Source organism: Gossypium raimondii, chromosome 11, assembly GCF_025698545.1.
Source record: "Gossypium raimondii isolate GPD5lz chromosome 11, ASM2569854v1, whole genome shotgun sequence".
Lineage (NCBI taxonomy): Eukaryota > Viridiplantae > Streptophyta > Magnoliopsida > Malvales > Malvaceae > Gossypium > Gossypium raimondii.
In genome coordinates, this window is record NC_068575.1 from 53,691,527 (window position 1) to 53,715,819 (window position 24,293).

At 34.8% G+C, this 24,293-nt stretch overlaps 4 protein-coding genes across 5 annotated transcripts; 3 read left to right on the top strand and 1 right to left on the bottom strand.

The window, feature by feature from the left end:
* The first annotated feature begins 8,225 nt into the window (after positions 1–8,225).
* LOC105802929 (galactinol synthase 1) lies at positions 8,226–10,244 on the top strand. Its single transcript, XM_012634838.2, has 4 exons — positions 8,226–8,693; positions 9,025–9,345; positions 9,447–9,581; positions 9,694–10,244. Exons 1-4 carry the CDS (start codon positions 8,361–8,363, stop codon positions 9,913–9,915), a joined length of 1,011 nt encoding a protein of 336 aa, XP_012490292.1. The 5' UTR covers positions 8,226–8,360; the 3' UTR covers positions 9,916–10,244.
* Positions 10,245–17,661: 7,417 nt separating this feature from the next.
* LOC105802937 (pectinesterase inhibitor 5-like) lies at positions 17,662–19,212 on the top strand. The gene is made up of 2 exons (XM_052623693.1): positions 17,662–18,771; positions 18,809–19,212. The coding sequence occupies exons 1-2, from the start codon at positions 18,459–18,461 to the stop codon at positions 18,934–18,936; spliced, it is 441 nt and encodes a 146-aa protein (XP_052479653.1). The 5' UTR covers positions 17,662–18,458; the 3' UTR covers positions 18,937–19,212.
* Positions 19,213–19,557: 345 nt separating this feature from the next.
* Positions 19,558–21,884, top strand: LOC105802927 (putative pentatricopeptide repeat-containing protein At1g02420). The gene is made up of 3 exons (XM_012634837.2): positions 19,558–21,336; positions 21,450–21,590; positions 21,756–21,884. Exon 1 carries the CDS (start codon positions 19,657–19,659, stop codon positions 21,190–21,192), a length of 1,536 nt encoding a protein of 511 aa, XP_012490291.1. The 5' UTR covers positions 19,558–19,656; the 3' UTR covers positions 21,193–21,336; positions 21,450–21,590; positions 21,756–21,884.
* A 136-nt stretch (positions 21,885–22,020) lies between these two features.
* LOC105802935 (ADP-ribosylation factor) lies at positions 22,021–24,256 on the bottom strand. 2 transcript variants are annotated; one of them, XM_012634847.2, is made up of 7 exons: positions 24,091–24,256; positions 23,483–23,639; positions 23,320–23,390; positions 22,860–22,979; positions 22,614–22,732; positions 22,442–22,523; positions 22,021–22,331 (listed from the first exon to the last, which is right to left on the bottom strand). In XM_012634847.2, the coding sequence occupies exons 2-7, from the start codon at positions 23,628–23,630 to the stop codon at positions 22,326–22,328; spliced, it is 546 nt and encodes a 181-aa protein (XP_012490301.1). In that variant the 5' UTR covers positions 23,631–23,639; positions 24,091–24,256; the 3' UTR covers positions 22,021–22,325. The 2 variants fall into 2 exon arrangements, with proteins under 2 accessions (XP_012490301.1, XP_052479976.1); XM_052624016.1 differs by lacking the exon at positions 24,091–24,256 and adding an exon at positions 23,874–24,022.
* Between the last annotated feature and the right edge of the window lie 37 nt (positions 24,257–24,293).

Genomic DNA, 24,293 nt, shown 5'->3' on the forward strand with positions numbered 1-24,293 from the left:
TCATTTAAAATTAAAACCTTACTTTTCAACTCTTATAAATTTTACAAAACATTTATAAAACAATTATATAATAAATTTATTAAAAATTGAGATAAAAATCAAATATGACTTTAGTTTAATAGTAAAGTTTAAGTGTAAATTTTATACTATATTGAATTTAAATTAGATCTAATCATGGGTCAGATCACCCGTTCATGCCTGAATGCCCGCCTGAAAAGTGGGAGAGCGTGGACAAAAATATAAGCCTGAAAAAAAGGCTTGGACAAAAAAAAAAGATTAGTTTAGAAAATGAATCGGGCCTCGGGCAAGACTTTTTTTTCTTTGAGTCCGACCCGAATTAGGCAAAAAAAAATTGTTGATGTTGTTTATTGTTGTTATGTTGCCGCTTTGTTACTATTATGTTATTGTTTTGCTACCATTTCGCTATTATATTGCTATTATTTTGTTGTTATTATTTAGATATTGTATAATTCTTGTTTTATTGTTAGTTTTGCTACTATTTTAAATGCATTTCTTTGTTGTTGCAACTATATTAGTGCTATTTCAATATAAAGACTTTTTTATATGTATTTTAAATTTGTTGAGAAACATTTATTTTAATGTTTTTTTTTGTTTATTTGATGCATTTTATTTTGAAAATTTATTTTTGTATAAAAAAGTAATCTTAAAAAATTAATGCGGGTGGGTCGTGTAACAACCCGTTTTCAGTGAAATCGGAACAATGGTTTCGGGACCACAAATTCGAGGCCATAAGAAAAATTATTTTATTATTATTTCATGATCTGCATTATGATAGGAATATAGTATAGAAATTTCGTTTAGAAAAATTTTACCGATTTCATGTTTAATTGAGAAAAGGACCAAATTGTATAAAATAAAAAAATTGAATTCTAGTAACTAAAGGGATCAAATAGCTATGGAATTCAAAATTGGAGATCCTTATATGGCAAATAGACCATTAAGAGGAGTTAGTAGATAAGTTTGATGATCCATCCATGGAAACTTAGAAAACAAAAAGGATAAAATTGGAAAGATGAAAAATAATAAAATAAAGAAAATATCATCATTTTATCATCATCTTTCCCAAATAAAATATGGAAACCCTAGCCATGGAGAATTGAAGAAAGAGAAAACGTATTTGGCCTAATAAGGTGAGTATTCAAGTCCCGTTTTTAGTCATTTTTATATTTTTGAGATCGTAATAGCTTAATCTAGCTATCTCGGGGATTAATTTGTAAACTTATCAAAGTACTAGGGTTTTTCCATGGATGAATATGCATGAATTATGAAATTTATGGTAGAAAATGAAAGGTTGTTGATAGATAAACAACTTTTGTAAAGTGAACTTTGATGAAATTGTGATTTAGGGACTAAATTGTAAATTTATAAAATTCATGGAAAAATTCTAAATTTTATGAATTACATCGACTACAAATGTTATATGCAAAAATCGGCTAAGCTTGGAATAAGGATTAAATTGCATGAATTTTACTTTCGAGTTTAGTGATGAAATCGTCATTAATTAAAAGTATATGTGCAAAATAGTAATTTTTCCTAGGATGTGAATTGAATTGAATTGAATAGGAATTGTATTAGATTGAGCTAAATTTACTCGTATAGATTCGGATAGATCAAATACAAAACTAGATCGAGGTAAAGAAAAAGTAATGGATTAGTAGCATACAAGTTCACGAACATTGTTTAGGTAAGTTCATATAACTAAATTGTGTACATTTATATGTTTTAATTGAATGTTGTATATATATGAATTGTGTAATTGTCGTGTACATGAAATAAATTATATATATGTGACAAAGCCCGATAAATATTAAGTCCTGTTTGAATAGATGAAACTCGATGGATACAGGATTTCCCGTACTGGTTGTGGTCCTGCATATGTTGTGGACACACCATAGCTCAAAATAGTGTCCCATTATTAGCCCTCTTGAGCTTCCTATTATATGGTTCTTGCGAGTTTCCCGTTAATAGCTCTTCGAAGCAACCCGATTGGTTATGATTCTGCATGTGTTGTAGACACACTACAATTTTTTTGAGTGTCCCGATATATGGCTCTTCGTGAGCTTTCCGATTAAAGGCTTTTTGTGAGCTTATTGATTAATGGCTCTTCGGAGCTTTCCGATATGGCTCGCTTGAACTTCCCGATATATGGCTATCTGGAGCTTACTATTAATGGCTCTTCGGAGCTACCCGTTATTGGCTCGCATGAGTTTTCTGTTATACAGCCTGAATAAGCTTCCCGTTACATGGCTCACATGAGCTTCCTATTATATGGCTCGAGAGAGGGCTTCTCGATTATGTGTTTTGATGAGCACTCACGAATATGAATTGACGGATTATAGATTCATACACTTCTTGTGTACTACCCGTGTATCCATCGATATTTCAATGGTTTAACAAACAAAGTTCTGATATAAGTTAAGATGAATTCTAGATAAAATGTTACTTGTATACACCTAAAAATATATGAAAATTTGATATTTGATGAGTTCATCCCTGATTATTGATATTCACATGAAATACTTGACTAACATGTTTGATGAAGTTGTGTGTTTAGGCTAATAGCCAAATTTGCTTGGATGCATTTTCGTATGCTTGCATTAAATGTAAATGAATGGTAAGTTAATTTCCTGTTATACGAACTTACTAAGCATTAAATGTTTACTCTATCTTATTTCCTCTGTTTTATAGTACTCAAAAGCTCGTAAAGTTTGGACATTGGTTGGAGCAACATCATACTATCCTTCAACTCATTTCGTTATAAATAGCAAACTTATTTTTGGGTATAATGGCATGTATAGGTTAAATTGGCGAAATGATGGGATAATAATATTTGGCTGAAACTAGCCATTGGTATGGCTTGTGTTTGGTATATTTTGAGATGTAAATATATGGCCTAAACATGTTTGATGTGTGTGTTTAAAATTATTATATGGTGAAAAGTATATAAATCTATTGATGAATGGTTTTGAGTTAGCATAATTGATAAAATATGTCTATATGCATATATGTGTATTTGGTAAGTTTGAACACTTGAATATATATGTGATAATATGTCATGTAAAAGACTTAGTTTTAGTTTGGTTTTAATGTCTTGAATTGGTTGGTGAATGTATTCAAGTGTTGATGTAGGTGGAAAACAAATTGGGTGAGAAATGTGGCTTTGGAAATGGCCTATTTTCGTCCACACGGGCAGAGACACGGCCGTGCCGTGTGTGACACACAGTCATACACACGAGCGTGTGGTTTGGCCATGTGCCCCCTGCTTCTTAAAAATTGAGAAACAAAATGCTCAGAATTGTTCACACGGGCAGAGACACGGGCGTGTGTCTCAACCATGTGTGACACACGATCATGCACACGGGCGTGTAGCTTGGCCGTGTGACCCAAGTCAGTAAGCAACCTAAATTGGACACGGGCTGGGACACGGCCGTGTGCCCTATTTCGAATGTCCACATGGCCTGACCATACGGGCGTGTGACCCCTGCATCTAGGGGTGTGCAAAATTCGGGTAAAACTGAAAAAATTCAGTTAACCGACCGAATTCGGTTAATCGGTTGGTTTACCGAATTTTTTCGGTCAGAGGTCGGTTAATTATTTTTGATTTTTTGGTTAATGGTTAATTCGGTTCGAAACTTGTCGGTTAACTGATTTTTTTTGGTTTAACCGAAAAAATGAATAAATAAAATTATAATATATAAATAAGCCCACTATTCACCTAAACTCAATCCAAACTCAAGTATTCAACCCAACCCAATTACCCAACCCAACCCAATCCTAAAAATTATAAATAATTTAATAAATAAAAATAAAATTCTAAAACTAAAACTAAAATTAAAGTCTAAAATTCTAAAAATAATTTAATTATGTAGGAATTAAATTCGGTTAATTCGGTTAATTCGGGTAATTCGGTTAATTCAGTTAATCGACCGAATTAACTGAAAAAATTTCGGCTCGGTTAACGGTTAAAGATTTTGAAAGGTCAGTTAATTCGGTTAATGTTATTTCGGGTCGGTTAACCGAATGAATACCCCTACCTGTATCTAGGAAAAAAAAATTGAAATTTTGCGAAAAATTTCTAAGTTCCCGGTTTAGTCCCGACTTATTTCTAATACATATTTTGGGCCTCGAAGGCCTATACAAGGGACAATATTACTGAATATAATTGTTTTTTGATATGAATAGTAAATTATATAAATTAACTGTATTTTATTTGTAAACTCTAGTAATACTTTGTAACCCTATTCCGGCGACGGATATGGGTTAGGGGTGTTACATTTATTGGTGTCAGAGCTACGGTTTAGTCTATTCTAGGACTAACGTAGCGTATACGAGTCTAGCTATACATGTCATTATATAATATGTGATAATGTGATATCTCCTAACCATTTTAAACATGTTTTTCATATAGTAATATTGTCCAACCGAGCTGAATCTGAAGAAGCTGAGAGCAATTCTCAAGCTTCAGTTTAAAAAGCAGCTTCAAGTAGTAGAAGGGCCCGTATCTGAGAGCCGAGGTGAGGAGGCTAAAGAAGCCTTCTTTCAAATAATGAACAAATGGTTTACAGAATTCTTACGAACAAATTCGGTTGTACAACAACTTCCCCCTCATGTTTCTCAACCGGTTCTTGATATACAACAAGGTACTGAACTTGCTAGAACTGGTAAGCATCCGGTAAATAAAATTCGTAAATATGGTGTAGAAGAATTTAGGGCTACTGCTGAAGACGATCTAGAAATGGTTGAATTCTGGCTAGAATACACTATCAGGGTTCTGGATGAATTATCTTGCACACCTGTCGAATGTCTGAAATGTGCTGTATCTCTGTTAAAAGATTCAGTTTATCAATAGTGTAATACATCGACTTCTGTTGTACCGAAGAAGAGTGTCATACGATAAATTTTTCAAACTGAATTTAAAAAGAAGTATATTAGAGATTTCTGGATCAGAAACGAAAGGAATTTTTAGAGCTTAAACAGGGGCATATGACAGTATCTGAATATAAAAAATAATTTGTTCGACTAAGCAAATATGCCAAATAATGTGCCTCGATTGAAATCGCAATGTGTAAGCGGTTTGAAGAGGGTTTAAATGAAGATATCAAGTTGTTGGTTGGGATTCTGAAATTAAAAGAATTTGTGGTACTGGTTGACCGAGCTCATAGAGTCGAAGAATTGAGTAAAAAAAAAAGACAAGTTGAAATTGAAGCCCGAACTTCTAGTAAATGATTTAAGGGAAAATCATACCAGTCAGCATCAAAGAAAACAAAGAAAAATCATGACTATTTTACCACTTTTATAGGATATTCTGGGAGAGACAGAGGTATTCAACGCTCTAATCCAAGATCTCAGGCTACATCTATAGCAAGTGCAGACAGTGTTAGAAATACTAAACCTGAATGCAAACATTATAATAAAATGCATTTTGGAGAGTGCCGCATGAAAAGTGGAGCTTGTTTTAGATGTGGTTCCTATGACCACTATCTCACAGCCTACCTTAAAAGAGATACTGTTCAAACTTCAAAGCCGAGCAACTCCGCTACAAGAGGTAGACCACCTTGTAACCCCGGCAATGTTAGTGGTAGTCGAGGTACTATAAAATATTCAACTGTTAAATCTGAAACACGAGCACCGACAAGGACGTATACTATTCGTGCACGTGAGGATGCCTCTGCACCCGATGTTATTACTGGTACTTTTTCTCTTCTTGATACTGATATAACTACTTTAATTGATCTCGGTTCAACTCATTCATACCTTTGCACGAATTTAGTGTCCATTAAAAATTTACTTGTCGAGTTCACTAAATTCGTGGTTAAAGTATCAAACCCACTAGGATGATATCAACTCAATTAGAATAATTATATATAATAGGCATAATGACTTATTTTGCCCTCCAACTTTATGAAAAACCATTTTAACCCTTCATTTAATTTTTTACCTCTCTTAGTCCTTAAACTTGTATTTTTTTTTTTGTCAAATCACCTCAAAATGGATGGAAAAATTAACGTTTTTAACTTTTCTGGCGTGACGTACACGTGAAAGACATGTCAACATTTAATTGATTTTTTTAAATTTAAAAAATATAATTAAATGATGGTGTGTCATCCACTTGTATGCCACATCACCAAAGTTAAAATACATTAATTTATCTATCTATTTTGGGGTGACTTGACAAAAGAATAAGTTTAAGGGCTGAAAAAGATGAAAAATTAAATGAAAGGCTAAAATGATTTTTTTATAAAGTTGGAAGGCCAAATAAATTATTATGGTTATAAATTTTATAGAGATAGTATTTTATCTTCAATGTTTAAAAAAAACACAAAATTACATCTATTTCTTTAAAGACTTAAAACCTTAAATCTCTCTCTCTCTGCTAATCGGAAAAATAAAATATATACTTATTAACTTGAAATATGCATAAAACAAAGTTACACTGTCTAGGGGTGAGCATTCGATCGAATCGAATCAAATCAAATCGAATCGAATAAAAAATTTTCGAGTTAATCGAGTTTTCGAATCTCATTTTATCATCCTAACTTTATTTGAAGTTTTCTCGAATCGAGTCGAGTGAGATGGAATTCGAATCGAATATATTTGTTTGAGTTAAATTTTAAAAAATAATTTTGGGTCCTTGTAACCATTGTCACCCATCGTAATAAAATTTGACCACCTTAATCAAATTTTTTATAAACTTTCATCACCTCATAATTTATTTATTAATTTTTTATATACTGGTTAGCTTCTTTGCTTGCTTAGTTGTTTCAATTATCTTCAGATTCTTGTCACTATGTATTTTGGAATTAAAAATATATTAAATGTAAAAATATGATTTTTAAATAAAAGTTATTTTAAAAATAAAATGTGAAATTGATACCAATATAACATTTTAACATGAATATTTTATGGCATAATTAATAATTCAATTTTAATATAAATATTCAATATGACTAAACAATTCAATAATATAAATAATATAAAATGTGAAATTTAATTTAATAATATAAATAGCGGTATAAATAAAATTATTACTATTTATGCTTAGTGATTTTTTTTTTGGATAATTTTGATTTTTTCTTTGAGAGTAAAGGGTGAGAAGTAAAAGTTTAGGGGAAAAATAAAAAGTTTTTGGGAATAAAAGTTTGAGGGAAAGTAAATAGGGGAGTAAAATTTTGGAGGGAAAATATTAAAAAAAAATGGAAGGGGAGGGTTTGGGGTAGATGGGAGGTGGGATGGGAAGAGAATAAAAGTTTTAGGAGAAAAGTGGGAGGGAGTAAAAATTTTGGGGGAAAATAAAAGGTTTTGAGGGTTTTTGGGAGTAAAATTTTGGTGGGAAATGGATTTTGGGTAGATTGGGGGGTTGGGAGGGGAGAGGAGTAAAAGTTTTGGGGGAAGTGGGAAGGAGTAAAAATTTTGAGGGAAAAATAAAAAGGTTTGGGAATTTAGGGTAAAAATATAAAATATTATAGTTTGATATTCGAATTATTCGAGTTATTCGAATTTGAAAACTCAACTCGATTCGAACTCGAAATTCGAAAAAAAATTCGAGTTGATTCGAATAACTCGATTCGTTTAACTCGAAATTCGAATTTTTTTTATTTTTTTAAGTCGAATCGAGTTTTACTCTCAATACTTCCAATATCAGTATTTGTGGTTCCAGTTCCACTTCCAAGTTTTAAAGCCTTCATTCTGGGCCCATATATGGCAGTGGCACCATCTTCGATACTATACAGTGTCCCAATACTTACGATATCAGTATTTGTTGTTTTAATTTATGGTCAGAAATTTTAGTTTATCACCAAAGAGACACTAAATCTTACATTTCTAATTTTTAGCCACCAAATAATTAAAACCATCTTTGCATATGATCATGACCATCGATACTTTCATTTGTTTTTTTATTAACATCATCATGCCATAGAGATTCGATTTAAGCCACAAAACCGAGACCCCCTACATTTCCACCGAATCACTGTGATTAAAACTTAACCTCTAACAAACAAAGACCTTCTAGCGCCTTCCAATGCAATTTGCAACAAAGTAGAGCTAATATAGGCAACTATACAGAACTTTCTGGGAACCAATACTCCTACCGTTGGATCATCTTAATGACACGTGCGGTGCACTTTCCTTCATTATTGTACCCGTAACATAAAATATTCTTTTCCATTTACCGTCTAGGTTCAGAGGCGAGGTTCTATTTAAACAGCACCCACCATCCCCATTGTTTCAAAGAAAAAAGACCTCAGCAAAGGCAGTACCCAAAATCTTGCTCTCTTCACTCCTCCTATTTTAACCATTTCTTCCTTGTCCTCGCCCCTTCCCTAGCAAGCTACATTTCCATGGCCCCCCCTGAATTGGTTCAACCCAGTGATAAAACAAACGTTTTCGCTAAACAAGTCACTTTGCGTAATCGTGCATATGTTACGTTCTTGGCCGGAAATGGGGACTACGTGAAAGGCGTTGTAGGGTTAGCCAAAGGGTTAAGGAAAGTGAAATCGGCGTACCCTTTAGTGGTTGCCGTTTTACCCGACGTGCCTGAGGAGCATAGGCGGATCCTGGAGAACCAGGGTTGTATCGTCCGAGAGATCGAACCCGTTTACCCGCCTGAGAACCAGACCCAGTTCGCCATGGCCTATTACGTCATCAATTACTCCAAGCTTCGTATTTGGGAGGTACGTACGTTGTTTTTAACTATTACACGTGGCTAATTTTCTGGTTTCAATTATACACGTGGCGGACTCTCATGAATGTCTTGTATTTTGGCTTGCCTAATCTTTGCATGACGTTTCAACTTTCTAGAGCTGCCATGAAAATCCTTTGTTTTTTCCGAGATTACCCCTTATTTGATAAGGACTGTTGGATCTGATTGATGGCTGAGAGTGTCATTTAAGGCCTACTTTCATTTTGAGATTCCGAGCTTAGTTACAATGATTTGTTGTTGGTTTACGTTTAATCTAAATTAATCATTTCAATAAAGTGGGGGTGTTAATTTCATGCGTGCAGTTCGTGGAGTACAGTAAAATGATATACTTGGACGGCGACATTCAGGTATACGACAACATCGATCACCTGTTTGATCTGCCTGATGGGCATTTCCACGCAGTAATGGATTGCTTCTGTGAGAAAACATGGAGCCACACCCCGCAATACAGGATCGGTTACTGCCAACAATGCCCTGACAAGGTGAAGTGGCCCGCCGAGATGGGAAATCCCCCTTCACTTTACTTCAATGCTGGCATGTTCGTGTTTGAGCCCAGCCTTGTGACTTATGAATCTCTCTTGAAGACTCTCAAAATCACACAACCTACCCCATTTGCGGAGCAGGTAAGTCTTGAATTGGGAGCTGTTTATGATTTAAAAAATTTAAGGAAAATGAGTGTATGTGGGGTTAAACAATAATGATTTTGACATTCTGTCTATTGCAGGACTTTTTGAACATGTTCTTTAAGGACATTTACAAGCCGATTCCTTTAATTTACAACCTTGTTCTCGCCATGTTATGGCGTCATCCCGAGAATGTGGAGCTTGAAAAAGTGAAAGTTGTTCACTACTGTGCTGCGGTAAGTGCTAAGTTGTTCATTATTTCACTTTCCCATATCAATTTCTTGGTGTTACTGTGTGATTATGCGTTGGGTGTTGGTCTTGATAACTGAATCATGGGATTAAAAACAGGGATCTAAGCCTTGGAGGTACACAGGGAAGGAGGCTAACATGCAAAGAGAAGACATTAAGATGCTTGTTCAGAAATGGTGGGACATTTACAACGACGAGTCACTTGATTACCGTACCAGCGCGGCTGAAGGAGGGACAGAGACCGTGAACCTGCAACCGTTCCTGGTGGCACTCTCTGAAGTTGGTGCAGTCCATTTCGTGGCCGCCCCGTCTGCGGCGTAAATATGGTTTGTAACGACGATAAATAACAGTTCATAGGTGTAAAGAAATATTGTAAGAATCGAGAAAGGGGCGATCCTATGTGGAAGACAAAGGTGGTTTTAAACAAGGGTTGGGGAATTGGTGAAACGCTTTTAGGGGGTTTAAAAACTATTTAGGGCGTTGTTTTTACTTGATGAATGGTGATGAAGGTCGAGTGTGGGGTCAAAGTGGGTGTTTGTTTATTGTGTGGCTCTGGCAAAAAGTCTTGTTGATAAATTGTCATTGTAATCTTAAATTTTCAGCAACGGTGACATGAGAAATGAAAATTGCCACAAAAAGTTTGTGAATCACGACTACAGATGCAAATTGCCACAAAAAGAATTCCATATATACCTTTCTCCTTTTCATATTTTTTTCGTCGGCAAAATGGTCTGTTCATCAATCAGTTCTGTTTTTCAGGGCATGCTAATGAATGGCAAAAAAAAGAACCCTATAAACTAATGGCTTAATAATTTATTTATTTTATAAAATTAGCTTTAAATTATTATATCAATTAACATATCATCAAGGGATTAATGGTAATTATAAAGAAAATAATAAATTTGGATATCCTGTCAGCCTAAACTAAACTATATATACAGAAAGTCTAAAAGATCTTTGGCTCACACTTTCAAGATGAGGTTAAATTTTAGTTTTAATTTTTCTTATCATATTCAAAATTAATATTTTTATTAATTAATTTAAATAGTTAATACCGCTAATTTTTAATTAAAATATTATGTGATTATAAATAATATAAATGCATTAAGAGTTACAAATCTATTTCTTTTGAGTTTGTCTTGTTTTGTTTTTGCTCTCTATACTATGGTAAAACTTAAGATTTAATTTTTAAAATAAGTTGATTCTTCTTTTATAATGTCATTAGTTAGTCTAAATAGGTCATAATTTATCACAAACAAGTTGAATGAGTATCTTTAAAAAAATTCCTTCAAAATTTCTTAAGAATGATTAAATCTACAAAGTTAATAAAGAACTTGAGCGTATTTTAACTTTCAATTTTTATTTCATAATTTAACTAATTAAATTTTTTTGCGAAAATTCTAGTTAAAGTTTTAAAAGAAAGTTTTATATAGCTTTTAGTTTGGGCGGTAATCAATATCTTTTAAAAGGAAAATTAGGAAAGGATATCCGTCATTAATTTAATAAAAATATCTATTATTTTATTGAAATTTAGGTTAAATTATATTTAAGGTCATTAATAAGATTATGTTTTGATCATTCAACTTTAAAAGTTATAAAATTGTCATTAAATTGGATTATTATTATTTAAGTCCAACAAAAGACATAAAGAGATTTCATTGCTTAATTTTCGTCATTTCCATCTTTTCTTACCATTAAGTTTTGTTTCTAATTTTTTTATAATCTTTATTCATCCCTTTTAGCATTTGTATAGATATAATTATAAAATTTCTGATTTTTTATTTAAATTCTATCAATATAATAGACTCTATTGCTAAAAAGAAGAAAATAATTTCATTATAATTAGGTTTTAAATCACGAATTTCATATGTTTTCTTTAACTAATGTGCAATAAAATTTTGAATTCTATTATTGATTATGTTACAATATTTTAAAAATATTTATAATGTTTCAATGGTTATATCACTTGGTTATTAACAAAGAGTTGTCACTATTTATAGTGTTGAGTTATGTTTCTTGTTACCAAAAACTATATCACTTAATTAATAACAAAAATTCATAATTATTCAAGTAGATATTTATGAAAATTATGTTTCTTCGTAAAAGACATGACTATCCATTAGGATAATTATGTCCCTATAGAAAGATACGAGAATTTCTATAAATAGGTATCAAGATTCATTTGTTTGATACACCAAAAACACATTTGCTTTTATTCTCCTCCGTTTTCTAATAATTACTGCATAAGTTCCTTATAGAAATTGATACTCTTGCCATGCTCTGCTAAATGCTCAGTTGACTGTTTTCATCAGTGCAAAACGTAGACAGTAATTAGGTTTCATTTGCCAACAACTCTTTTACATATTAAAATATAGGTGGGGATGAATAGAACCGATACACACTTTGAAACCTTGATATTAATTTCTCATAAGTTCATTTTATCCCCACGCATCCACGAATTGTGCATAATATTCAACTATTAACATTTACCTTTCCAATTTCCATTAGTTTTATTAAATTATTGCCATAATTACTTAGTTTAAAATTATGTATTTTATAACCATAGATAGAAAAGAAAAAATTATAAAAGTTTAATTTGATTTGAATGGTATGTTTCAATTTATAAAATTTGAAAATTAAAAATTAGGATAGTGTGTATGGTATGAATTTATGATGATTTTATTTTAATTAAAAAACTGAGATTTAATTTTAATAAAAAATATTACCAGATGCATGTTAAAATTTTGTATCTTTTAAGTACAAATTAAAAAGTCTATCAATTATGTTTCATCAGTTTATCTATAAAATTACATTTCCATATTTCTACTTCTTTGTGTCCCACATGTGTTTCGATTTAGTATGGGAGAGACAGTATTTATAGGTCAAATCTTGTAATAGCATTGAAAAGCTACCCTAATTTTAGTTTATATTCTTTTTACTCTTTTTTGTAATTAATATTCCCCTTTGTAGTAATCCCTAACTATTTTTTATTATTTGAAATATATTTTCTCTTTTTACTCAATTAAAATATTCATTTACTTATTCAAATTCAGGTGCAAGACCTGAAGGACCCGCTGGCACAAACTCGACTTCGGGAAGGCCAAACAGATTACAACGAGGCATTGGGGAATTTCCAGAGCGCCTTCTAGAAATACTTATTTCGACGCCATCAACTTTACCAGAATTGGAACTAACCTGGTCCCATTGCCACTTCCCCAATTGACGCCAAATGATGTGAAGGTCTTCAAACTATCCGAGATTATTTTGATAGCCATTGATCATCTTATTCCCAAGAAAACGTCAACTATTTTGATAGCTAAAGAGGAGATTTCTGAGCTTGTAACAGCGTCACTCAAGTCATTGATATCTAGGGACCCATAGTAAGTACCAAGAAATGTACAAAAGAATGTGTGAATGATATGAATGAATAAATAAATGGTTTGGCAGAAAAAATTCATAAGAATGAAAGAATTGCAAAGAGTGAAAGAACATTTGCTCAAAGATGATTGCAATAATGTATTACATTAAAAATAATAATGTTCAGACATGAGCCTATTTCACAAAAGAGTTCTTATTGCTTCTAGGCTAAAAGCAACAAATGTGTTCTGAACATTACTCTAACAGACTCTAAATAATATAGGGGTTTCCTCTGTAGTCTCATTATTTATAACACCTCTCAAGTGAATATCTAACCAGAGCCCTTTTAATTATGTCTGCACATATGGCATCAATGTGAAAATCTCATCACTTCTCTATACATCACACATCCTCCATTATCAATCATGATTGGGTAATGGATTCTCTGCACTTGATGAGTCACTGAACTTGACAACACCCATGTCGATGAGTCTTTCAACTTGCTTCTTGAAGGCAGTACAATTCTCAATCGAGTGTCCCGTAATTCCCGCGTGGCATTCACATTGTGTGTTCGCATCATACCATTTGGGATTCGGAGGTTGTAGAGGCTTCACATGAAAAGGGGAAACAACATGTGCATCAAACAAATTTTGATACAGTTCCCTATACGGTACTGGGATTGGTGTAAACTGGAACTTCTTAGTTTTCATGCCGGAACCCTGCCTTGATGAATTTTGTTGGTTACTGGTAACCAACAAAATTCATCGACTCACTATAACTAATTTAGAGTAACCCATATTGTTCACATCATTTTCTCTTCTGCTTGAGACTGACCTCTTGTTACTCTCTTCTGCATCGATTTTCCCGTTCCTTATAGCATTTTCGACCATTTCACCGTTCATAACTATGTCAGAAAAGCTTTTTGTAGCGTTCCCTAACATATGCATAATGAACGGTGCCTTCAGTGTGGCATGGTCATTTCTTTCTCCAAGAGCGGTGGCTGGACTTGGACTGCGACTTCCCTCCATCTTTGTGCATATTGCCTGAAGCTTTCACTCGGCTTCTTCTCCATGTTTTGAAGGGTGATTCTATCAGGAGCCATGTCCGTCACATGACTATACTGTCTCATGAATGTTTGTGCCAAGTCCCTCCATGAACCAATCGTGGTACGACTCAACTGATTGTACCATTTGGATGCTGCCCCTGCAAGGCTGTCTTGGAAACAATGTATCAAGAGTTGGTCGTTGTTAACATATCCCGCCATTCGCCTGCAGAACATGGTGATGTGAGCTTCTGGGCAGCTTGTCCGATTGTACTTTTCAAATTCAGGCATCTTAAACTTATGAGGAAGTACTAAATCTGGTACTAAACTCAGCTCTTTTGTGTCAATGCCTCGATAACTTTCAGTAACTTCCATCGCCTTGAACTTCTCCTCGAGCCACCTACACCTTTCCTCTAACTGTTTTGATATCTCATCATTCATTCTTTCCTTCTCAACCACTTCATCAAAGTCAGGAATGGCAGAGTTAATAGGATTGTTTTCGGGATTAAATCCCGGTCCAGCTTGGAAGCTCGAAACACCAGCTCGAAATTGTTACGGCATTATGGTGACAGTAGATTTACGCGGGTATTTAGCTTGAGCTCGCATATGTGGAGGGGTGAAACCTGGAGGGTAAAAAATTTCATCATCAGTTCCCTCATCGACATTTGCCATGGGGCCCTTTCCCTTATCACTTTCTCCAGTCAACAGTTTGGTTAGCTTCGCCATAATATCATCTTGGGATTCTCACATCTTCTCAGATATCTCTTGTTTCATCTTGTCTAACCGCTCCTGCATCTGTAGCTGAAGTCGGTCTTGCATCTCCTTCTGACACTGTTCGAGTTTTTCTAACCTCTGATCCATATATTTAATCTTTGCTCGGGTGCCGTAACGGTGCTTGGTTAGTTGGTTGGTCTCCAGGTTAACTGAGCAATGATTTTAATCAATTAGGATTTTTTAATGGACTTTAATGCGTATGATGTCATGTGATGCGAATGCATGCAATAAATGCATAAAGAGACGTTGATTCCGAGTCAATTCCATTTAGAAAACTTTACTAGAAAACAAATCTCCTTACATAAAATGGATATTTATATGGACTTGCCCTCATAGGCGGAGACGTTCGATCCTCTTCTTCATTCGAGCGTTAAGATAAATCTCACGAACTCTTCAAAAAAGATGTCTCTTCTATCTCTTTTTGCTCGATCCGGGTCACAACTCGTTGCTCACTCATCCTCGTGATGCTCGTTGGCCTCTCTTTAAGAAGGTTCAGCAACTCTCGAATAATCTTTGTCATCTTGAATCCTTGGGCAACGGAGCCATAGTCGTGTAGTCCTCCATTAAATTATCATCCTTCTCTTATCATGAGTTCTTGGACCATATTCGAACAACCATACTGTCATCCACTTTATCAAGAAACCCATTTTCTTATGACAAGCTCTCTATTTAGCAATTGAACGTGAATCAACACCTCTTTTTTTTTAAGATGAAAATGTAATGCCATGTCATGCAATCAAAATCAAAACACAAAAAGGTCAGTAAAACATAAAATATAACCAAGAAATAGAAAAACTCCTATTCGGATATCTACTAAGGTTTAGTGTAGCTCTACCTAGGGTGGGTTCCTAAGGCTCACTATATGAGGCTTAGTTTCTAGAGTAAAGGTGCCCGAACCAGCAGATTCCTCGATCCTCACCCATTATAGGCTCATATGGACCGAGTTCAGTTCAGGGGGACACATTTCCCTATGGCTGCACGGAGATGAAAATCTCACGAAGACATAGGTACGGATGTATCCCGAAAGCGGTCCACTACCCTGCACGGAGGTGAAAACCTCACGAAGGACTAGTTTCTCGCTCCCACTTAAGGGTAACATGCAAAATGAAAATGCAAAGTTTCCAACATACCATGGTAAAAAAAAATATGAAGGGAAATCATGAATTTTTTAAAAACTTTTGATGTTCGACACAAAGAAAAAAAATGAATCAATTTCTGGCTCGACTCTCTAATGTCCCCAACGGAGTCGCCAAGCTGTCGAAACCGTCATTTGAAAACAAAAATTTTAGTTTCGACTTAAAAATAAAAACAAAATCTGGAGTCGCCACCGATCCTTGATTAAGGTGTGATCGGCTCACCTTAAAAATGACTTTGGTCTACAAAATTTAAGAAAATGGGCTCGGGAGTCAGTTACGTACGAGGAAGGATTAGCACCCTCGTAACGCCCAAAATTGGTACCAAATTGATTTTTTTTAAAATGCCTTGGTGTCGAAAATTTGAAAAGATTTTAAAAGGAAACTTTTTATTTCATGAATGGATTAAAATAATAAGACAATTCTTATTTCAAAGAAATAAAACACCACACCCAAGAAGTTAGGGCACAATGTTTTAAATCTTCAAAATACCGAATATTGCCTTTTGTTTTGAAAATTCTTATTTCGAGAAGAAAATGTCATGACCAATGAGTTAGGACCCAACATTTTGAATTCAGAATAAGCTTTTATTTGAAATTTGTGGATTTATTGCAAAACAAATACTTGGCTTTCTAAATTCATCGAAAAATAACCGCAATCCAAAGAAGTTAGGACACGATCTTTCACGAGAATCATGAATGCCAAATATTTTGGAAATTTGTAAAAATATGATGATTTTAATGCTTCGATAAAACCAAAATATATTTCCGAAAGGTATGTTAAAAGTTAATGTATAATATGAAACACAACTTTAATTTCAAACATATATGAATAAATATTTACAAATATATATACAAGTACAATTTACAAGTAAATTTGCAAACAAAAAGAAAGAATGAAATTCATCTAACCAAAAAACTAATAAAAAAATGCATGTATATATGTATATGAAAATCATGAAAATAAAATAAAGATAAAAATGTATATGTGTATATATTTACACAATAAAATGTATAAGTGTATGTATTGGTAAATTATGAAAATACGTATATGTATATTAAAATATTTACATATGTATAAAATAATAGAATATATATAGAACAATAAACAATGTTTTTAAAAAATGTATATACACGTACGAATTATAAAACATGGAAAATATATGAACATTATAAAATATAAATGTATAAATATATATGTATATAAAACTATGAGAATAAAACAATAACGAAATATATCAAAAATATATATATGTATATGCATTAAAACATTTAATATATAAAGTACATATTATATAGTATATATGCATGCGTATGTATATATAGTAGTAATAATAATAATAATAATAATAATAATAATAATAATAATAATAATAATAATAATAATAATGAAAAGGAAAAAAAAGAACTAAATTGAAATAAAACGGAAAAAAGTGGGGCGGATTTGAAATAAATTTGAAGATAGGACTAAATTGGATGCGCGCACCATGAGAGAAGGACTTAAAAAGAAATTTTCCCAAGTCACTCAAGCATTGCGCAGTGATATGGATTAAATCGTCACGCGAGCGAAATATTTGGGCCGAATTTAAAAGAAAAAAAAACTTGATTAAACACATCGCAAAATGGGGAGGGCTAGATGCGCAATTTCCCCACTCAGGGCCAAAACGAGCGGATCCCCCCCTCCGGGTCGGGTCGACGCGCGGGTCATGGCACCCTAAACGGCGCCGTTTTGGGCCTTATAAAATCCCTTCTAAAAAACCCTAAAAATTTCTTTTCTGCTGCTCAAAATTGCGCCGCAGCAATCCCCCTTTCTCCGCCGTTCCAATCCCCTCCCATTTCCGATCAGAAAACGATGAGATGAGGACGCCTTTCGACGACTCTCGCGACGGTAAGTCCCCTTTCCTTCTTCTTTTGTTTTTATTTTATATCAGAAAATAAAAAAAGAAAAAGAACAAAAATCCCACAGATTCAAACTCGAAACGAAATACCTTCAAAAATCCTTGCTTTCTGATTTCTTTTACTTGTCTACTTTCGTCTGTTTAAGCTCAACCATCCCCCCCCTTTTTACAGATTTTTCAAGGCTTTAAATAGCCGAAAAAATAAAAAATCTAAACAAAATAAAAAAAAATCCCACTTGTTTTCCGTTATTTGCTGCGCTTGTGTGTTTCTATTTTTGCAGGTTCGGTGGCGCATGTGCGTGGAGAGGAGGCCCGAGACGTGCGACGCCTGGAACCTCGCTGGAGGCATCCCCGCGACGTACGCGAGGTGGACGCTGCGAGTGTGGCTGCTGTTGAGAGCGGCGGCTGGAGCAGAGAAGCTAGGGTTTCTTTTTTTGGGTTTTAGGCTGCTATGGGCTTAGAGGTTTTGGGCTTGTAATTAGGGTTAATATTTGGGCTATTGGATTGGGACTTTGGTTTGTACGGGCCCGGGTAAATTGTGCTTATTACAGACTCTAAAGGAAGAGTTTGCTAAAATCGCATTAAACCATTATAAAATGATAATGCAAATTTAATCTCTTTGGTATCCATTAGCAAAAAAACAAAAAAAAGTAAAATAGAAATGGCTTCCTTCTTCTCTTGTACGGCCACAATATTCCTAACCATTGGCTGCAATGCTTATGGTGCCTTAATTGAAGGTATCTGCAAACAGTCCCAAGACTACAAATATTGCATGTCAGTTGTGGGCAATGACCCTCGCGCAGCCGCAGCAGACTTGCATCGCCTTGCTTTGCTTTCTATTCAAGTTATGGCGATTCAAATTCAGGACACCCTCCATCAAATCTCCAGAATTCATCCCAACTTGAAAGACCCACTCGCAATGCGAATCCGATTACGACGAGGCTTATACAAATTTGCAGAGCAGCTTCAGCTCCACTTCTAAAACTGCTTATATGGACGCCATCAACAAAGTCATTGATTGTCATAATGGATTTCGGAGGAATGGTCCTATTGCCACATCACCAATTGACGCGGATGATATGAAAGTCTTTAAATTATCAGAGATTTTCTTGTTAGCCGTTGACCGTCTTATTCCTTAGAAATTGTAGATTATCTTAACCTAAACAAATGTAATCTTCCTTAATTTCTATAATTGCGTATCTTGTTTATGAAATTCACTAACTTAGATCCTTGATCTAAAACATAATTTGTCAAAAATGAATGAAAGATAGCAGAGGTCTTTGTTCCTCATTAATGTGCTGCCATAAATTAAAATCTTCTAAAAAATGGATCACCCATCTGGCAGTTTTGACATTTTGTGGTTAAATTCCTGCATGTATGTAGTTGTAAAATAGAGTGGTTCAAGTATTTGTATACATGGCCAATTCCAATCTCGCTAAACCATTTACCCTACTATAAATATGGATAAATTAAGATTGAGCCACTGTCCCTATGTCTTCATCTAACTTACCCACAACTACCAAATTTTTATCAATGTAAGATTATAAATAATTTTGGAATATTTAGTATGTTATAGTTTAGAATTTATTATTATATTTTACTCTCTTTTTTTCAAATGAGGTTTTGGTTAGACTTATCATTCTTGCTTGAAAATTGGGAGAATTTTAGCAAAATTATAGGTCTGAAAAATAGGTGCAAATAACATAAGACGACGTCGTGTTAGCTCTAAATGTGCTTCACTTGGTTGATTTAGGCTTGGAAACGCCCCTTTCCCCTCACTCTCCGCAAGATCCACTAGCACGAAAGGAAAGCAAAACGCTTTCATCACTCTTACCATTCAGATATCGCCAAAATAAGCAATGATAATTCGAGTCCCTCTCCCTCAGCTATCTGTTTCAAGGTACGTTTCACCATTCTCGTTTCTTCCCTATAAATTCTTCTGTTCTGATCCCAACCCTCCCCTAAACAACGACGTCGATACCGTCTATCGCGTAATAACTTCCTCCACCTCTTCAAAACACTTGACCCAATCCTTAAAATCAACTGGGATTTTTCTCTCTAATGATTTAATCGATAAAGTGCTAAAAAGGGTCAGGTTTAGCCATGGGAATCCTTTGCAAGCTTTTGAGTTCTTTAACTATACTGGCAATAGAAAAGGGTTTTATCACACCGCATTTTCTTTGGATACTATGCTTTATGTTCTGGGTAGGAGCCGCAGATTTGATAAAATTTGGGAGGTTTTAATTGATATTAAGAGAAAAGATCCGTCTTTGATAACCCCTAGAACTATGCAAGTCGTTTTAGCTAGAATTGCAAAGGTTTGTTCTGTTAGAGAGACGGTAGTGAATTTCTGGAAGTTTAAGAAGCTTGTTTCTGAATTCGATATATCTTGTTTTAATGCATTATTAAGGACATTGTGCCAAGAGAAAAGTATGAAGGATGCTAGGAATGTTTATCATAGTTTAAAGCATGATTTTAGGCCAAATTTGCAGACTTTTAATATACTTTTGTCTGGGTGGAAGTCCTCAGAGGAAGCCGAGGGTTTCTTCGAGGAAATGAAGGAATTGGGTGTTAAACCAGATGTTGTTTCATATAATTGTTTGGTTGATGTGTATTGCAAGGGTAGAGAAATGGATAAAGCGTACAGGGTGGTTGAAAAGATGAGAGATGAGGAACTTTGGCCTGATGTGATCACATATACGAGCATTATTGGGGGCTTAGGATTGGTTGGTCAGCCCGACAAAGCTAGAGATGTTTTGAAGGAAATGAAGGAGCACGGATGTTACCCAGATGTTGCAGCCTATAATGCTGCGATTAGAAATTATACCATTGCGAAGAGGCTGGGTGATGCTTATAGTTTGATGGATGAAATGGATAGAAAGGGTTTAAGTCCCAATGCAACAACTTACAATCTGTTCTTTAGGGTCTTTTATTGGTTGAACGATTTGAGTTGCTCATGGAGTTTGTATCAGAGGATGATGTATTCTGGGTGCCTGCCTAATACACAATCTTGTATGTTTCTGATTAGGTTGTTTAGAAAGCACGAACAAGTGGAGATGGCACTGCAGTTGTGGAAGGACATGGTGGAGAAGGGTTTTGGGTCTTATACTTTGGTATCTGATGTGTTGTTTGATCTGCTTTGTGATATGGGGAAGCTGGTAGAAGCGGAGAAGTGCTTCCTGGAGATGATAGAAAAGGGTCATAAGCCTAGCAATGTTTCTTTCAAGAGGATCAAGGTGCTCATGGAATTGGCAAACAAGCATGAGGCTATTAAGAACTTGATAGAAAAGATGTCTGTTTTTGGGTCTTCAATCCAACTCTCTGGAGGTTCTCAGAATCATACAGAAACATTAGATTTAGACTCACTTACTGTTAATCATGTCAGAACTAACTAATGAAGCAACCATGGAGGTACAATCATATTCGAAAAGAGGCTTTTCTAAACAACCAAGAAGATGCACCATATGAAGATTGAAAAAGCTGTGAAGACTACCTACATTTTTCTTCATGCTCGTGGGTCATTGTCAAAGTTGATTACCGTATGTGGACTACCATTTGACTTGTTTTTATCTAGTTCTATGGTTTACACTATAATGTCAACGGTTTTTTTTTTTCTAATGATCATTTTTATGGTTAATGCCGGTGATGATAGGTGGATCTGGTAATTGGTTTGTTCCGATTCTGATAGATGCTACAGACATGGCATTTCCACTATTAAATAAAATTTTATTCTGGAGGACCAGTTGATTCAGCAATTTCTAGTCTTCATCTACTTTAGATCTGGCAAATTAAGGTGAGTCAAATACCATGCTGTGAATTCTTCAATGGTGGTAGCATCTAGCATGTGAAGAAACCAACATTTGAAGCTTTTCCAGTATATCATTTCTCGTTAGCTCTTCCTGTTGTTTCCTTGCTCTCCGGGTTTCACAAATATGCTCCTTCATGTGGGTTATTGCAGTCGTTCTATTTTCTGGAAGCTGATAAAAAGGTCTTGTTCAGTAGTCTGTTCTCGAAGTGGGATAATTAACCATCATCTTACCTTTACTTTTTTATACATGACACCAGATTTTCTGATTCTCGTTCATAACTTTGAGATATAGGCTCGTCATCTGCGGCTACTTTTAAACTGTTCATCAATTGATCAGGTCCTCACATTTTCAGATATTTGCATGAACTTGGTATGATCGAAATTGAGTAAAAAAAAAGTTCAGATTTCTACATAATTTACTAAAGAAGAAAGGCTCTCATTTATTGCCGAGTTAAAAGAAGCATTCAAGAAGCTTGCTATCCTTAAATTTCCACCAAGAAAAGAACTGCCCAAACTCGGGGATGTTTTTTTTTTCAGCTATCGGGCTAATACCTCAAAGGAAACAAACAATTTATCAATTATTGTTAAACTACAATTAACAAATGGCAATGTTTGCAAGAAACAAATGAACACGAAAAACCAAAAACACTTGAACGGGATGAACATCCGGAACTCTAAAAGGGGCCAGCATTGGTGAGACTGACAACTCAATGATGCCATCTATGCCTGCAATTATTAGCATAGATAAATATAAGGAGAAACTGAAGAAACCAAAATGAATATAATCTGCAACTTCCCGTTTAAATATAAGTCAAAGTCATCAGGCATAAGCTTACCTTGTTTGCAATGTTGTTCGAAAGCCAGTCCAGTCCCTCATACAGACCTTCACCAGAAGTGGCACATGTGCTCTGGATGTACCTGCAAAACATATTATATAGAGGGTTAAAATACCGATCCACAAATAGAGACCATCAGAGAGAGAGACCAAGAGAGAATTGTTCATCTTACCAGTGGCGTTGGCGGAGAGAATGAAGGCCAAGCTTGTCAGTAATCTCAGCAGCATTCATAGCATTTGGAAGATCTTGCTTGTTTGCAAATACTAGCAGGACAGCATCCCTCAACTCATCCTGCCAATGCACATAACACAATATGTTAGATTTCAGTACAAAACCCCATCCCGGGTGCAGCTTTATTAACTTCAAATCCATTTATTAGAACCATTGCCCATTAATAAGGAACTTTATGCCCAAGTACCTCATTCAACATCCTGTGCAACTCATCTCTAGCTTCAACCACACGATCACGATCGTTGCTATCAACCACAAAAATAAGTCCTTGTGTGTTTTGGAAGTAATGTCTCCACAATGGTCGGATCTATATCGGAAATAGCAAATTTGCCAGTAGAATAATAGAGACGAACAAAAACTATAAACACGTTTCCATTACTCTAATATATCTAAGATATACTCAAAACGTAAGGCCCAATTTGAGTACTAAGCATCCAACTTTGCATATACCTGACGAACACCAACTTGTGTTCTCCCTTCAATGGAATTACATGTATTCAGGTTATCAAGATGCTTAGATGCTTATAGAATATACGAGAACATGAAATTCTATCCAAACCATATAAATAAACAGAGCACATTATAACACACCCTAGTTTTTTCCTATTTAACAATAACATCTTTGAATGAAAACTAAACTTCAGTACCTTGTCCTGGCCACCAACATCCCAAACCGTGAAGCTGATGTTCTTGTATTCCACGGTCTCAACATTGAAACCTACAAGATTATAATATAAGTATCACGATGTTGAAACAAGATTCATTTGAATAACAAATGTCGAACTTCAAAAGTGAAAAAAGCTACTTTACCGATGGTAGGAATGGTAGTGACAATCTCTCCCAACTTAAGCTTGTAAAGAATGGTGGTTTTACCAGCAGCATCAAGCCCAACCATCAGTATACGCATCTCCTTCTTGGCGAAAAGCCGGCTGAATAGCTTTGTGAAAGACAACCCCATTTTTCACGTCTGTCAAGCACCAAAATCCACATATCAATTCCCATAACCATCAATAGAATTTGATTTTTTTTCAAAAAAAAACCAACGGTCTTAAATCAAAACAAACATAAGATCGTTCAAGAAACAATCGGAAACCAGGCAGAGATGAATTGATCCATATCAACCAGTAAACATCCAAATCCAAAATGTTTCGAGAAGAATTCAATTCGGAAAATGCAGATCAGAGCAATTTAATGAACATACGACGCTTCAGAGACTTAGATGAGATGAAATTACGGATGGAATTGAGAATTTCAAGGGATAACACAATGTTGAAACAGAACTGAAGTCAAAATGAAAAAGGCAGATCTGAAGAGAGAGAGAGAGAGAGAGAGAGAGAGAGAGAGAGAGAGAGAGAGAGAAGCAAAACTAGAGTAAAATCAAAATCAAAATTGACTTATAAGAAGAGAGATAAAGTTGCCTGAGAGAACTGCAAGCGGTTATCAAATGGAGCAGAACGACGGAGAGAAGCGAAGATCTCCTCCTCTCTCTCTCTATCTCTATTGGAATCGAAGGCGCTGAACGAACTAACGCTAGAAGGTAAAGCCTGGAGTTAAGAGCCTTTTATTTATATATATGGACTGGGGAGCTAGATTTAGATAAAAAGCCCATAAGGATAGACGT

What these genes read in the sequence shown, in the direction of transcription:
- LOC105802935 (XM_012634847.2), bottom strand. Translation starts at nt 23,630, where the DNA reads ATGGGGTTGTCTTTCACAAAGCTATTCAGCCGGCTTTTCGCCAAGAAG. An exon ending in CACTACCATTCCTACCATCG is followed by an intron (nt 23,391 to 23,482) that starts GTAAAGTAGCTT and finishes ATAATCTTGTAG; the next exon opens with GTTTCAATGTTGAGACCGTG. An exon ending in TGCACAGGATGTTGAATGAG is followed by an intron (nt 22,733 to 22,859) that starts GTACTTGGGCAT and finishes GTGCATTGGCAG; the next exon opens with GATGAGTTGAGGGATGCTGT.
- LOC105802927 (XM_012634837.2), top strand. Translation starts at nt 19,657, where the DNA reads ATGATAATTCGAGTCCCTCTCCCTCAGCTATCTGTTTCAAGGTACGTT.
- LOC105802929 (XM_012634838.2), top strand. Translation starts at nt 8,361, where the DNA reads ATGGCCCCCCCTGAATTGGTTCAACCCAGTGATAAAACAAACGTTTTC. An exon ending in CCAAGCTTCGTATTTGGGAG is followed by an intron (nt 8,694 to 9,024) that starts GTACGTACGTTG and finishes TCATGCGTGCAG; the next exon opens with TTCGTGGAGTACAGTAAAAT. An exon ending in TTGTTCACTACTGTGCTGCG is followed by an intron (nt 9,582 to 9,693) that starts GTAAGTGCTAAG and finishes GATTAAAAACAG; the next exon opens with GGATCTAAGCCTTGGAGGTA.
- LOC105802937 (XM_052623693.1), top strand. Translation starts at nt 18,459, where the DNA reads ATGGCTTCCTTCTTCTCTTGTACGGCCACAATATTCCTAACCATTGGC. An exon ending in TGCAGAGCAGCTTCAGCTCC is followed by an intron (nt 18,772 to 18,808) that starts ACTTCTAAAACT and finishes CCATCAACAAAG; the next exon opens with TCATTGATTGTCATAATGGA.